The sequence below is a fragment of the Diospyros lotus genome, chromosome 4, assembly GCF_014633365.1.
Source record: "Diospyros lotus cultivar Yz01 chromosome 4, ASM1463336v1, whole genome shotgun sequence".
In the NCBI taxonomy this organism is placed as follows: Eukaryota; Viridiplantae; Streptophyta; class Magnoliopsida; order Ericales; family Ebenaceae; genus Diospyros; species Diospyros lotus.
Window position 1 is genome coordinate 6,887,466 of NC_068341.1, and position 12,563 is coordinate 6,900,028.

The 12,563-nt window shown below is 40.3% G+C and overlaps 1 protein-coding gene across 1 annotated transcript in view; it reads right to left on the reverse strand.

Annotated features, from left to right (window-relative positions):
• LOC127800733 (uncharacterized) overlaps positions 1-12,563 on the reverse strand; it is a 53,106-nt gene that overhangs the window by 24,041 nt on the left and 16,502 nt on the right. The window contains exons 6-14 of the mRNA XM_052335520.1: positions 6,931-7,040; positions 6,710-6,787; positions 6,527-6,633; positions 4,508-4,602; positions 4,305-4,420; positions 4,036-4,136; positions 3,881-3,958; positions 3,658-3,736; positions 3,290-3,458 (exon numbers count right to left, since the gene is read on the reverse strand). Of these exons, the coding sequence (XP_052191480.1) occupies positions 3,290-3,458; positions 3,658-3,736; positions 3,881-3,958; positions 4,036-4,136; positions 4,305-4,420; positions 4,508-4,602; positions 6,527-6,633; positions 6,710-6,787; positions 6,931-7,040 (933 nt within the window). The remainder of the gene's footprint in view (positions 1-3,289; positions 3,459-3,657; positions 3,737-3,880; positions 3,959-4,035; positions 4,137-4,304; positions 4,421-4,507; positions 4,603-6,526; positions 6,634-6,709; positions 6,788-6,930; positions 7,041-12,563) is intronic.

The window sequence follows — 12,563 nt, forward strand, 5'->3', positions numbered from 1 at the left end:
GTCTTCACCTTTTCGTTGCCTATTTTAACCCAAGTCAAATCCATATTTTGTTCCAAATTTGATTGTTTCTCAGATTTCGATAAGTCCAAAATCTGAGGAAAGGCTTTAGCACCATCATCCGCACCGATAGCTGGTCCTTTAGTTGGATTTGCCTGATCCAATGTTGTCCCATTTCCCACAAACTTCTGATCTGGAGCAGTCCCAAACCCTTCTGCCCATGCACTAGCTACTAGGGATAACGAGTTGGCTTTGGCTTCCTCTATAACTTCATCAATTGCTTCTCTAATATTTCCTTGTAGCCTTTTAGTAGGTGCATCTTGGGGTATTATTTCTTCTTCAAAAAGATTCGTGGGCTCCTTTTGATCTGCTGCCCTATCAGAATGATTCTTTTTTTGCCCAAAGTCTAGAATAGGCAGTGAATCGGTCATTCGTAATCTTGTCTCCTCCTTTGGCTGCTCCACTCCAAGGAATTCCTCCTTGTTAAAGCTTCCGTGATAATCATCAAAATATTTCACCGGAAAGTTATAATGATACTTCTTAATAAGTATCCTCGCAAACTCTTGCAACTTCTCATGTATCAAAAGGCCAAATTCCTTGCTCGTATCATATACCCTACTGCTTGCTCTCTTGTCCCATTGGTTAATCTCATTCTCAAAATTCTTTCTCCATGTTTGATGCTTCTAGTCAACTGAAAATGCAACATTTTTCTGCTGCCATTGAGGATCTAATTGTCTAATATGGGCACTGCTTCCCAAAACCTCCCGAGTAGGACATCCCACTAAAAATGCAGCACTGTTCCGCTGCAATTGAGACTGCTCTCTTGCTTGAAAATTAACCACTAAAAATGCAGCATCATTCGACTGCAATTGAGACTCTAATGTCCTTGTGCGTATACTACTCCCGATGGCCTCACAAGCAAGACATCCCCCTAAAAATGCAGCATCCTTCTGCTACAATTGAGATTCTCTTGGCTTCACCCTGATGTCATTCTCCATCAGAATTTAAATAACTAGTGGAATCGCCTGGACTACTCGCCTCCTTTGATTAATTTTGATGCAACCAATGGAATTCTCTGGAATTGAGAATCGCTGGTTGCAATAAACTATGAATTGGTTACCTAATCTACTGAAACTGCTTCACCCTTCCACTTCGAGTAGCAAACGGCTCGATCCAACCCGCAGAGAGTCATTGGCTCTATTGTAAACTTCCGAGAATCCACTTAACTCTGTTGAAGTAGCTGCACTGAATCGCTAAAATCTCCTGTGGAATTAGCTTCGCTTCATTGTAGCTATGATTCGCCCATCCGCTTCAGCTGCGTCACTCTGATCTGCCTTCAATTTCAGAATCGCAACTGCAGCGACTCGAAAAAATAACAACAAATCAACCTGCTTCTCCGGAATTCAATAGTCGAACCTTTCGCTTTTCTTCCATAACCGAGGTCGCCTTCCTTGATCGAACGACACTTCCGAATTTTTCAAGCCGAGAGCCACTCCTCCGTCGGACTAACTGGAATGCTGGAACTCGTTGATTCTGTCATCGCTGCTCGATCAATCCAAGTCCAATTCCTCCTTGCACCGGTCGCCACCCAATCACCGTCCACAGGCTCCAATCATGAATCCTCCTGACTTGCTCGCCTTCAATTCCTGACAAGATTGGAGCCTTAGCCGCGAGTCGACAGCCTCTTGCACTGATCGCTCTCCACACAAGATTACAGCGGATTCAAGATTGTCCAAGCTCTGTGTGCGATTGCTTCCACTTCGCGCCTTCCTTTCTCGCCAGAATCAACGCCTTTGTCTCACCCAATCCAAATCGATCAGCTGAGCCCTTGCACTATTCGCTATCTACTTGCGAGGAATCGCCTAACAACAATTATCATCGGTAAGCGGAATCGGAAGCCTCGAATCGTTCGTCAGGACTATTGGACTCGCCTCAAATCCTTCCTTTGGTTCTGCCTACTCACTGGTCGTGTTTGATAATGGTTGCGACACCTTCCTCGTCCGTGTCGCCAACTACAGCAAAGCTCTCGTACCGACCTTCTGCCCTCGTAGCGAGTCTCCTGGCCAACTTCTACACCCATCGTCCAACACTGTCGTCCCTATTGTCACCCTCTAAGCTCGCCTGGATGGCCGAGATAGGCTCCCTTACTGTCCTTCAAAGTCGCCTCAATCAGTTCCGAGGAGGACCTCACTTGGTGATGACCTGTCCTTGATTCCTTAGGAATCAAATTGGTTCTGTTCACCAAATCGTTGGAATTTGCCTAGCTTTGCTTCAACATACGAACAAATCGGATAAGAATTACTGAAATTATCTCCTCGTTTGATCGACACTAATCTGGCTTGCCGAAATCACTCGAGGCTCTGTTCGATCGATTCCACCGAGAGTCGTCGGTATCAACTGCTACCCATTCCAAGAATTATAGCCAAGGAACGTTGGCTCTGATATCATTTGTCACAACCTTAGGGTTGTGATAGGAATTGGGAGAAGAAATCAGAATTGTAGGAGGGGGAAAATCAGTAGAAAGAGGGAGAAATATTGAGACAAAGGGGAAGGAACTTGAGGGAGAATGGAGAGAAATGTTAGGGAGAGAATTAGAGTTTCTTTCATTCATTTCAAGCATGCCTTCCATCCTCTCTAGCTATGGTTTATATAGCCTCACAGCCTTGCACATGCACCCATGTGTAGTTACACAATTACTATAGCTGCCTATAGCTAAAACAATTAGCTATAATAGAAAGAAGAAAGGAAATTACAAAGTATAGTATTGCATGTAAGCTAAATACTCATATTTTCTACTCTATCATTGGGGATCCTCGGGGTCATGACATTACCTTTTTCACACTTCCTGCTGCATCACCTAGCCCCATTTTCGCTATACTCAAGTGCATGGTCCCTCTCTAAGAGGGTTATGTCTCAACAAAATATGTTTGTGGTTAGTCAATGTTAGAAGACCCAACAGTTTTTATGTGGTTGTCGGCTACCTAATGCAACAGTTATCTTTATCAAAGTTTTAGACCCAAAAAAATGCTAGAACACAACAGGGAGGATGTAGAAAGAATAAGCAAAATCTGTGTATATTATCAGCAGCATCTTGAACCCTACTATTTTTTATAAATGTCAAAACTATATATGAAAAGCAGGGGCAAGCCACAGCATGTGAGTATCAGTTACACATAGAAAAATTTCCAATTCATAATTGGTCATAGCAACAAGTATATGAGAAGCAAAACAAACAATCCCTACAGAAAATATATCCAGCTAATAAGTATGGATGTGCACACCAGCATCTTACCCATGATAGCAGCAAGTACAAAGCGATTGTCTAGACTCCACACTATCATATTAACACCACGTGGAGTTGGAAGAATCCTTTGGCGTGGACCTCCACGTGGAGGCTGAGGAGGCATTGGTGGTGGCGGGACTTTCAAATGATATGCACGTGTCCATCGTCCAACTTTTCCCTAAAACAATGTTAAACCAAATTAGTCAAGTTTGGAACAAGGCAAAGGCATACCAAATTCAAGATACAGCTAAAATCAGGTTATATTGAACCTATTTAACTTCTATGGGAAGGATAATGCACCGTAATGCATCCAAGAAGTGAGGAGCATTTATACATGAACACCAACTCCGAGACAGAAAAGCAAATGAGGAACTTACATGTGATCTGCGTGACCTTGGAATCCAGATGATTGCACTGCCATCCCTAGAACAGGTAACTATATTATCATGGTTAAACCTGAAATTTAGGTTGGCTCGTGATTAGACATTTTATAGATACGAAGCAAGTCGAGCAACCATAGAACATCTGGTAAATTTACTTCAAGAAGGGGAGAGATGGTCCATACAAGGTATTGGTAAAGTTGGAAAACTACAAACGCACCAAGTATTTTTAAATTTTGGAATATTGTCTTCCTTTGGGGTGTCAGGAATAGAAAACCTAGATGCAACAGTGCAGCCGCTGCAGCATCAGACAAGCATTGTCAGCATGCAAAAGTCAATCAATGAAGAAGTGAATATAGATTAACACACACTAACCTGAACTGCACATAATTAACATCATTCTCATGCCCAGCTAAAACATCAATTTCATGATTTGGTTCTGACTCATCTGCGTTTGATTTACAAGCACTCCAGACCTGCAAGGTAATAGCTCTCTGTTAGCATCTAACTGTTAATACATTTCACATGAACATTTATTTTGTTAAGTTTGCATGAAATCTTCATTTACAGGAAACAGAGACAAGATTAAGGGTCAAATAATGTATGCAAAAAACATAAATTCATAGAAAAATACTCAGATTTACCCTAGCAAGAGTATCTGAGCTGCCAGTGACAAAGACAGTTCCGTTGGCATTAAATGCACAGCAAAAAATCTGATGGCTCTGTTGACTAGTACTTGAAGATGCACCATTGTTTTTTCCTGCAATTGTTCCACATTGACAACATAAGTCATTTCACAAATAAATCAGTTTGTTAATAATAAGTCCAAACAAAATAAGCAACTGACCAGCTACAGAATCAAGAGGCCTGGGAACATATATACGTGGACTGAACTGAGAGTATCTGGCATCCCAAATCCTACATGTTCCATCATCAGATGACCTGGAAAGGAATAAGACGATAAAAATAATTAACAAAGAGAAAAGGTTTCTACACAATAACTATTACTATGGGAATACCTAACAAATAATTTATGTTTTCAGATGAGCAAACCCACCAATCACTTGTTAGTAGGTTCTACAAACTACAGCAGTATTGGCTATGATGTTGATCCCAGTTTTTTATTTTCTTATGTTCATTTCTATTTTATTTTAGACAGAGGGGGAGGGATGTATATGAATATGGGATGCCATGGTGGTAACTAATGAATGTAGATACTACCATAAAAAGAGGCCCAAGAATCACTTGTAAGCTTGAATTTGAGAGGACACAAAGCGTTGTTATTTAGGAGTGTTTCTTGTTTTTCACATATAATTGAGAGGACAAAATCTAGAGCAGAGTGGAAATAAAACCCATTATGCATTTTATAGCAGGGGACTATTATAGCAGACCGTCAAGAAAGGTGTTAAATCATTTGTCTTAGATTAGTTAAAAGGCTCAGGAGGATATTGGATAGAGATGTATTCAGTATTTCAAGGGTTAGTTTCTAGAAGGTTAGTTAGTATTGTAATGGCTACTATAACGTCCGGTTTGTTACGTTGTAATGTCCGCTCCTTATGTTAATAAATAGGGGGTCGGGGGGGTCTCATTTGAGACATTGATTTTTCTATCTTGAGTGGGAAGAGATTGAGTATATGCTGTGTGTGAGAGAAAAGTAGTCTGGCTTTATAAACTCAAAATTTTGTATAGCCTGCGTGTATAGGGCGTGAGAGAACTGTGAGCAGTGTATGTAATCATCTAATGTGTTTTCAAGTTAGTGGAAGAAAGGCCAAGGCAGTCTGGACGTAAGTTCTTCATTTGGAGAACTGAACTAGGATAAAATCCCGGCTTATTGTGTGTGTTTGTTCTGTTTTTATTCTTTTCTATATTCTGCGTTTTCTCTTTTGTGTGTGGAGTGTTTCCTACTATTCTTGCGGATTGAGGGATTGATTGTTTGAGGTGAGGCAGAAGACTAGGATTACAAAAGGGCAAACCCTTTAAGGAAATAGTTAAATACACACCATCTGAAAGAAAGAAGACTTCAAGGAACATCCTCTCTCAACTAGAAAAATAGGGAAGTGATGTAAAAAAATACTCAAATCATTTCAAAAGCTTTTCTATCCTATTCCCACCAAAGCCACATCACACAAAAGGACTGAGTAGCCAACCAAGTCTATAACTTTGGCCCAGGCATCCACAGCTCTTGGCAAACTAGACACCCATATTTCAAGCCAGATTCTTAGTTGGCATACTGGTTTTCCAGATTCTTTTTGAGGGAAGCTGGCTCTTCCTATCACCCACAATCTTAAAAATTAATAAGACTTAACCGAGAATCTTCAATGAACCTGATCTTATCCCTTCATATCTGGCCCATTCCTATGAACATAATCTTATATAGAACTGGAGAAAAATATTCCATCCTTTCAATCTTGCATAGGTGATAAGTCTAACAGAAATTGGCTATTGCACTATTCCAAGCATGAGAATGTCAAAAAGCCTAAAGGCCCTATTGTTAACAGCAATAGTATTTACATCAAGAAAGCCACCCATAAGGGAAAGACTATAATATGCATCTTTCCACTTTTTTCCAAACCTTCAAGAAGTTCATTTAGACATTTTGCATTCCTTTCCACATTGATCAAGCATGGTGACAAGGGATTTAAAACAGAATAAATAAGTAATTCACAAGCACTTTGAACTGTACAATTTCCAGAAAAGGATGCAGATCTTCACAGGTACAGGGTTTTTCTCTCTTCTCCTTCACGGGTATACAGAGACATATTCATAAAACGGAATTAAATAACTAATCCACATGCGCTTAAACAGATAGTCATAATAGTCAATGGGACTGGAAACAAAAGAAAACTTCTAAAGGCAATGGCCTTACGATAGAAGCTGGTATACAGAGCCTGGTCTAGGACTAAATGCAATAGCAGTAACAGCTCCAGTATGGCCACGCAGAACTGAAATTGGCAGTCCATCAGGTAAACGCCACTGTCAGAAACAAAAAGAAATAATCAGATAACAGATTACAGTAAATATTAATCAAGAAAAAACGAATAGAACTTACAATTCGGATGATGCAGTCATTTGATGCAGAAGCCACCAAAGTGTTGTTTGAGCTTACAGCCAGGTCAGTAATATCACCCTTTCAAGCATTAAATAATAAGATACTAAAATAATAGTAGCAGGCATGGACCAAAGTTGTATATTCAGATACTAATGTACATAGATATAAAAAAGCAATATAAACAGCATATGAGTTTCCTGTTTGATAGGATATTAACTCACTTCATGTCCACGGCAGCTGGCTAAACAATATGCTGTTTCCATTGACCAGATTTTCACAAGGCGGTCATCTGAACCAGTAATAACATATCTGCCCGATTGATCAAATATGGCTGCATGCAAAGCAATTTCAGATACAACATAAAGCCATCAGATTGTAATAGATTTATATTTACAAAATATGGACTGGAGTAAAGACAGGTCATGATAGCTGTAATCAATGCAGAATGGAAGGAAAATATATTATATGAGAAGAGCTACATGCTCCACATAAACAGGCATTTTCTAGATGACTTGACAAAAAAATTATGTATATTTTACTCCCAATTGCAATGCAAAAGAAAAAATATGCATACATGATTAAGGAAGCATGGAAACTTAGATGTTAAATTAATTTTTGTCCAGTCTTTTGCTCTCAAGCCCCTAACACTAAAAATTGCATTTTTCTCAATAACGTTAACTCTATACATTTATTGAAGCAAAAAACAGTTTGGTCACGCGCATAACAAGAACTTCATTTGTTGGAAACTCCTTCCCATGCTTTGTGCGGTGTCCAATTAAGTTTTAACTTTTTTAGAACCATGTTGGAGATATAGAGCCTGATTCGATTTATGACACTTACGTAGAACTGGTTGTCAGGTCCTCAGATCTGACAAGATCAATTCCTTGCTAATTGAGAGAATTAGGGCAGAATTTAGGGAGAAATGAGAGGAAAATTCAGAGAAAGAGAGGGAACTGATGTGAATGGTAAAGAAGCAAAAGCAAGGGTTGTCCAAGAGCATGTAAGTCTTGGGTCAATTACTAGTTCAAGGGCTAAAGAATTTCAAAAGGAACTTAACTTATTTATTAGGAAAACTCCAGCTCATTTGGAAGAGTTAGAATTCAAAATGAAAGAGTTAAAGTCTAAATTAATCACATTGCTTGTTTGCTTGGAAGCTCAGGATCAGAATGCAACCTAGGCACTCTATGATCAAACCCAAGCAATCAACCCATCTGCCAAGACCAAGTCTTTCCAACAAACCCAAGTATCATAACTAATGTCATAGATGATGTCAACCTTCATTTGTCCTTTATGTTTGAGAGTGTTTTGTCTTGTTTGTATCATTGTGTTTTATCATCATGATTCCATTTGTCAAAAGTGACATGATGTTGTTTTTCTTTATACTTTTGGTTTGTCTTTTATTATCATTAGCCCCATTTTGTCAAAAGAGGCAATCATTATTCTCTTTGTCAAAAGTGGCATGATGATGTTTTACTTTATGCTTTTGGTTTGTCTTTTATCATCATTGTCCCTCTTTTGTCAAAAGAGGCAATGATGTTGTCTATATTTAAATATTAGGTTTGTCTTTAAGACTAGTATTTATATGTGTGATCTTATAATATTTTGGCATGAACATTTTTATGAAGAAAGTGCAGAAAGCATTTTTATCCTAATTCTTATCTAAGCAATTCATTTGTTTAGTGGTGAATTTACTTAATTCTTATCACTCTTCCTTCTTCTATCTTAGAGTGTGGCGAATCAAAACTAATATTTTCTTATTTGTGGCGAACTTTCTTATCAAACAAGGGGTGCTAGTATTTCTTTTGTATTTCGGGCAAATCAGAAACAGAAGTAGGCGAGAGAGAAACCAAAATCGAGAGAGAGAAACAGAGAATTTCTGGAAAAATGCTTTTTGATCCCTTTGCATTCAGCTAGATTAGGTTTTTATACTAATCCGGGCAATTTAGTTTGGCGCCAACAAGGCTGCAAATACAAAGTACAACTTTGAGCAACTTGTTACAGTGCAATTGTTGTAAAAATACCAAGAAACCCTTACAAACATTAGGTGCATGACACTGGTACGGGGGTCTCGAAACCTAAACAAATTAGGAATTGGAATTGGAATATTTGTTTCCGAAATCCTAAACAGATTAGGAATCCTGTTTGAATTAGGAGTCCTATTTGCCCTAGTTTTCGTCTATAAATATGTGGGCATAATTCTTGTAATTATAATCTTCCAAAAATAGTGAAAAACACCTAGTGCGACCGTGGACGGACGCATTCTTTGCCGAACCATGTAAATTTTGTCTTGTGCATGGGCAATTTTGTTCTAGTTTTTTTTCCAATTGATTCATTCCCTAACAAAGCATACAAGGCTCAAACCATTCAGGTACAAATTCAGCCAGACCATGACCAAATAACAAGGATTGTCACGAAACCAAAGCCGACCCAAGCCTATTTTGTTGCAGATTTAATTACTCTTATTGTTTCTCTTTATTGTTTAATTGTAATTCTCTTTTTCCAGCTAGTAGTTAGTTAGAAGGAATATTCAGGTACAAAGGTGACTAGAATAGGACAAAATAGTTCGTTATGAGGGTTATGATCTGTTGTGACAACACCCTAGAGCAAGCTATATAAGCTCAGACTACCCCTATAAGCAATATCGATTATCTAATAAGAATTCAATCCATACTCTCTCTCTCTCTCCTTCTCTCCTTCTCTTCCAATCTCTCCCTTTCTTTCCACAGTTCTTTAGCTATCTCTTCTAATTCACATTGAATTAGAAAGATTGTTACTGTCACATTCCATAACTGCGACATTTGGTATCAGAGCATCGATCCTAGCAATCGGAGTAACAACGGCGAGAGAGATGGCCGAAGGGACTCGCATGAAGAATATGGAGTCACAACTCCAGCAAGTCACGTCGACCATGGGGGAGTTCCAGAATCGTGTGGATCGTTTGGAACAGGGATCTGAGAAGAATTACGAGGCAATCGGGGGACTAGAGCATAGGCTCGAAGGTGGTTTGAGTCGGATGAGGGAAGATATCAACCAAATGAGAGAGGAGCTGGGGAATTAGCTTTAGCGATTTATGCTAATGTTTACCCAGCAAAACCAGGTAAGAATGGCCCCTGACTTCCCTCCTAGAACTAGAACAGAACCTGTTTTACATAATGAAAGGATGAACCGGGGAAATGGTGCATCAAAGATTGGGGTTGAGCAGGATGATGAGGTTGAAACGGTAACAAGGAGGGGTCGGGAGGACAGGTTTACTCCACCTCAACCAGGATTTCCCATGCCACGGATGGAGATTCATGTGTTCGAGGGAGCTAATCCCAGGTGGTGGATTAGGAAGTGTGAGCAGCTATTTGAATGGTATAATGTGCCAGCAGAGACAAGGGTGGCCTTAGCTGCTGCCTACTTTGATGATATGGTAGATGCGTGGTTCCAGGGGGAGACCCGAACTAGGGAGAATTATACTTGGGGGGAATTCTCTGAAAAGCTATATGAAAGGTTTGGAGAGAGGACCATGTCAGATACCATAGAGGAATTCAATAAATTAAGGCAAGTTGGGAACGTGAGATCTTACTTGAGACAGTTTGAGGAGTTGAGGTCGTTGATGAGTAACCATGACCCCCACCTGTCAGAAGCCTACTTTGTTTCTAGCTTCCTTAGCGGCCTCAATGAGGATTTGCGGCCAATGGTAAAAATGATAAGACCTCAGACAGTGGAGCAAGCAGCGAAGAGAACCAAATTGTAGGAGCTAGTGGTTGAGGCTCTTATGAAAAAACAGAGACAACAATAGAAGGTGACGTCCGGGGGAAATTGGCAACAAGGGGTTTTATAGAGACCCAATTAAGGGAAATGTAGGGGGGAGAAATTTTGGTGGTCCATATCAAGGGGGACGACTCAAGGAGCCTAAAAGGCAGCCAGGCGCATGTTACAAGTGTGGTGATAGGTACTATCCCGGGCACCAATGCAAACGCCAACTGTTATTGTTGGAAGGAGATAGAGATGGTAGACTAGAGGTGGAAGAAGGAGAAGAAGTAGAAGATCTCGGAAATCAGAGGGGAGGATGATGGAGAAATATCCCTCCATGCCCTCAGGTTGTTGCAGCTAGGAGGGTGTAATGTCATGTTAGGAGTGGATTGGACGAAAGGGGTGAGCCCCATAAGCTTTGATTTCAACTGTATGGAAGTGTCCTTTGAAAAAGAAGGGAGAAGAATGACTCTTACAAGTGGGCGAGAGGCTGCTACCTGCAAGATAATTACTGGTAAGAGGCTGCAAAGGGTCCTCAAGAGCAAATGGAGCCAACTCACACAATTGTTTTCTATTGTGGAAGTGGAAGAGAGTCTTAAGGGAGAAGAGCTTGGGGAGCCACAACTAATTGTCAACAACCAGCAAAAAGGTGCTGACCAGGTATGCACACTACCCCTTATTGATGAATTGTTGGTAGAATTTAAGGACCTCTTTGTAGAACCAAAGACCCTTCCTCCTAGCCGAACTTTAGACCTTGCCATTAACCTAAAACCAAATGTGGAGCCAGTCAATGTCAAGTTATACCGCTATGCCCCCATTCAAAAAACTGAAATTGAAAAGATGGTAAAAGAAATGATGAACCAATCCTTCATTAAACCCAGCCAAAGCCCCTTTGCTTCCCCCGTCTTGTTGGTAAAGAAAAAAGATGGTTCTTGGCACTTTTTGTATAGATTATCGCCAACTTAACGCTCTAACCATCAAAGATAAATTTCCAATTCCCCTTGTTGAAGACCTTATGGATGAGCTACACCAAGCCAAATTCTTTTTCAACCTAGATTTGCGCTCGGGCTATCACCAAATAAGGATGAAGCCTAGGGATATCCACAAAATGGCCTTCCGAACTCACCATGGCCATTTTTGAGTTCTTAGTGATGCTCTTTGGCCTCACCATTGCCCCAGCCACTTTTTAATCTCTAATGAACCAGATATTTGAACCCTACCTAAGGAAATTCATCCTTGTATTCTTTGATGACATCCTTGTATATAGCCCCACCTTGGACCAACACCTTAACCACCTAAGAACTACCCCTTTGAGGTCCTTAGAAGAAACCAACTATTCATCAAAAAATCTAAGTGTGCATTCGGCCAGGACCAAGTGGAATACTTGGGACACTTAATTTCGAAGAAAGGGATCAGTATGGACCTAAGAAAGGTGGAAGCTATGCTTTGTTGGCCAAAACCCACTACAATAAGGGCTCTTAGGGGATTTTTAGGGCTCACTGGTTACTACCGCAGGTTTGGTAAGGGATATGGGGTCATGAGCAAACCACTCACAAACTTATTGAAAAAGGGAAACTTCGAGTGGGGGCAGGAGGCAGACTCTGCTTTTTGAGAAATTGAAGGAGGCAATGAGCAGGGCACCCACATTAGGGTTGTCGGACTTCAACAAGCCTTTTGTGCTTGAGACGAATGCTTGTGGGGCCGGTATTGGGGCAGTTTTGATGCAAGATGGAAGACCATTGGCTTTTTTAAGCCATGCCCTCAGTCCTAAACACCTCGGACTGAGTATATATGAGAAGGAATTCTTGGTTGTCCTAATGGTTGTGGAAAAGGGGCACCATTATTTGGAGGCGAGAAGGTTTAAAATCAAAACTGATCATGAGTCTTTGAAATTCTTGCTCCAACAAAAGCTTCAAACTCAACTACAAAAGAAAGGAATGGCCAAGCTGATGGGGTTGGAATACTCCATTCAATATAAGAAAGGAAAGGAGAACTTAGTAGCAGATGCCTTATCGAGATGCCAAAAGGAAGCAAGTGCAGCCGCTTTGACTGTTGTAATCCCTTAATGGTGTAAGGAAGTGGTGGACAGCTATGAGGGAGATGATCACATAAAAGG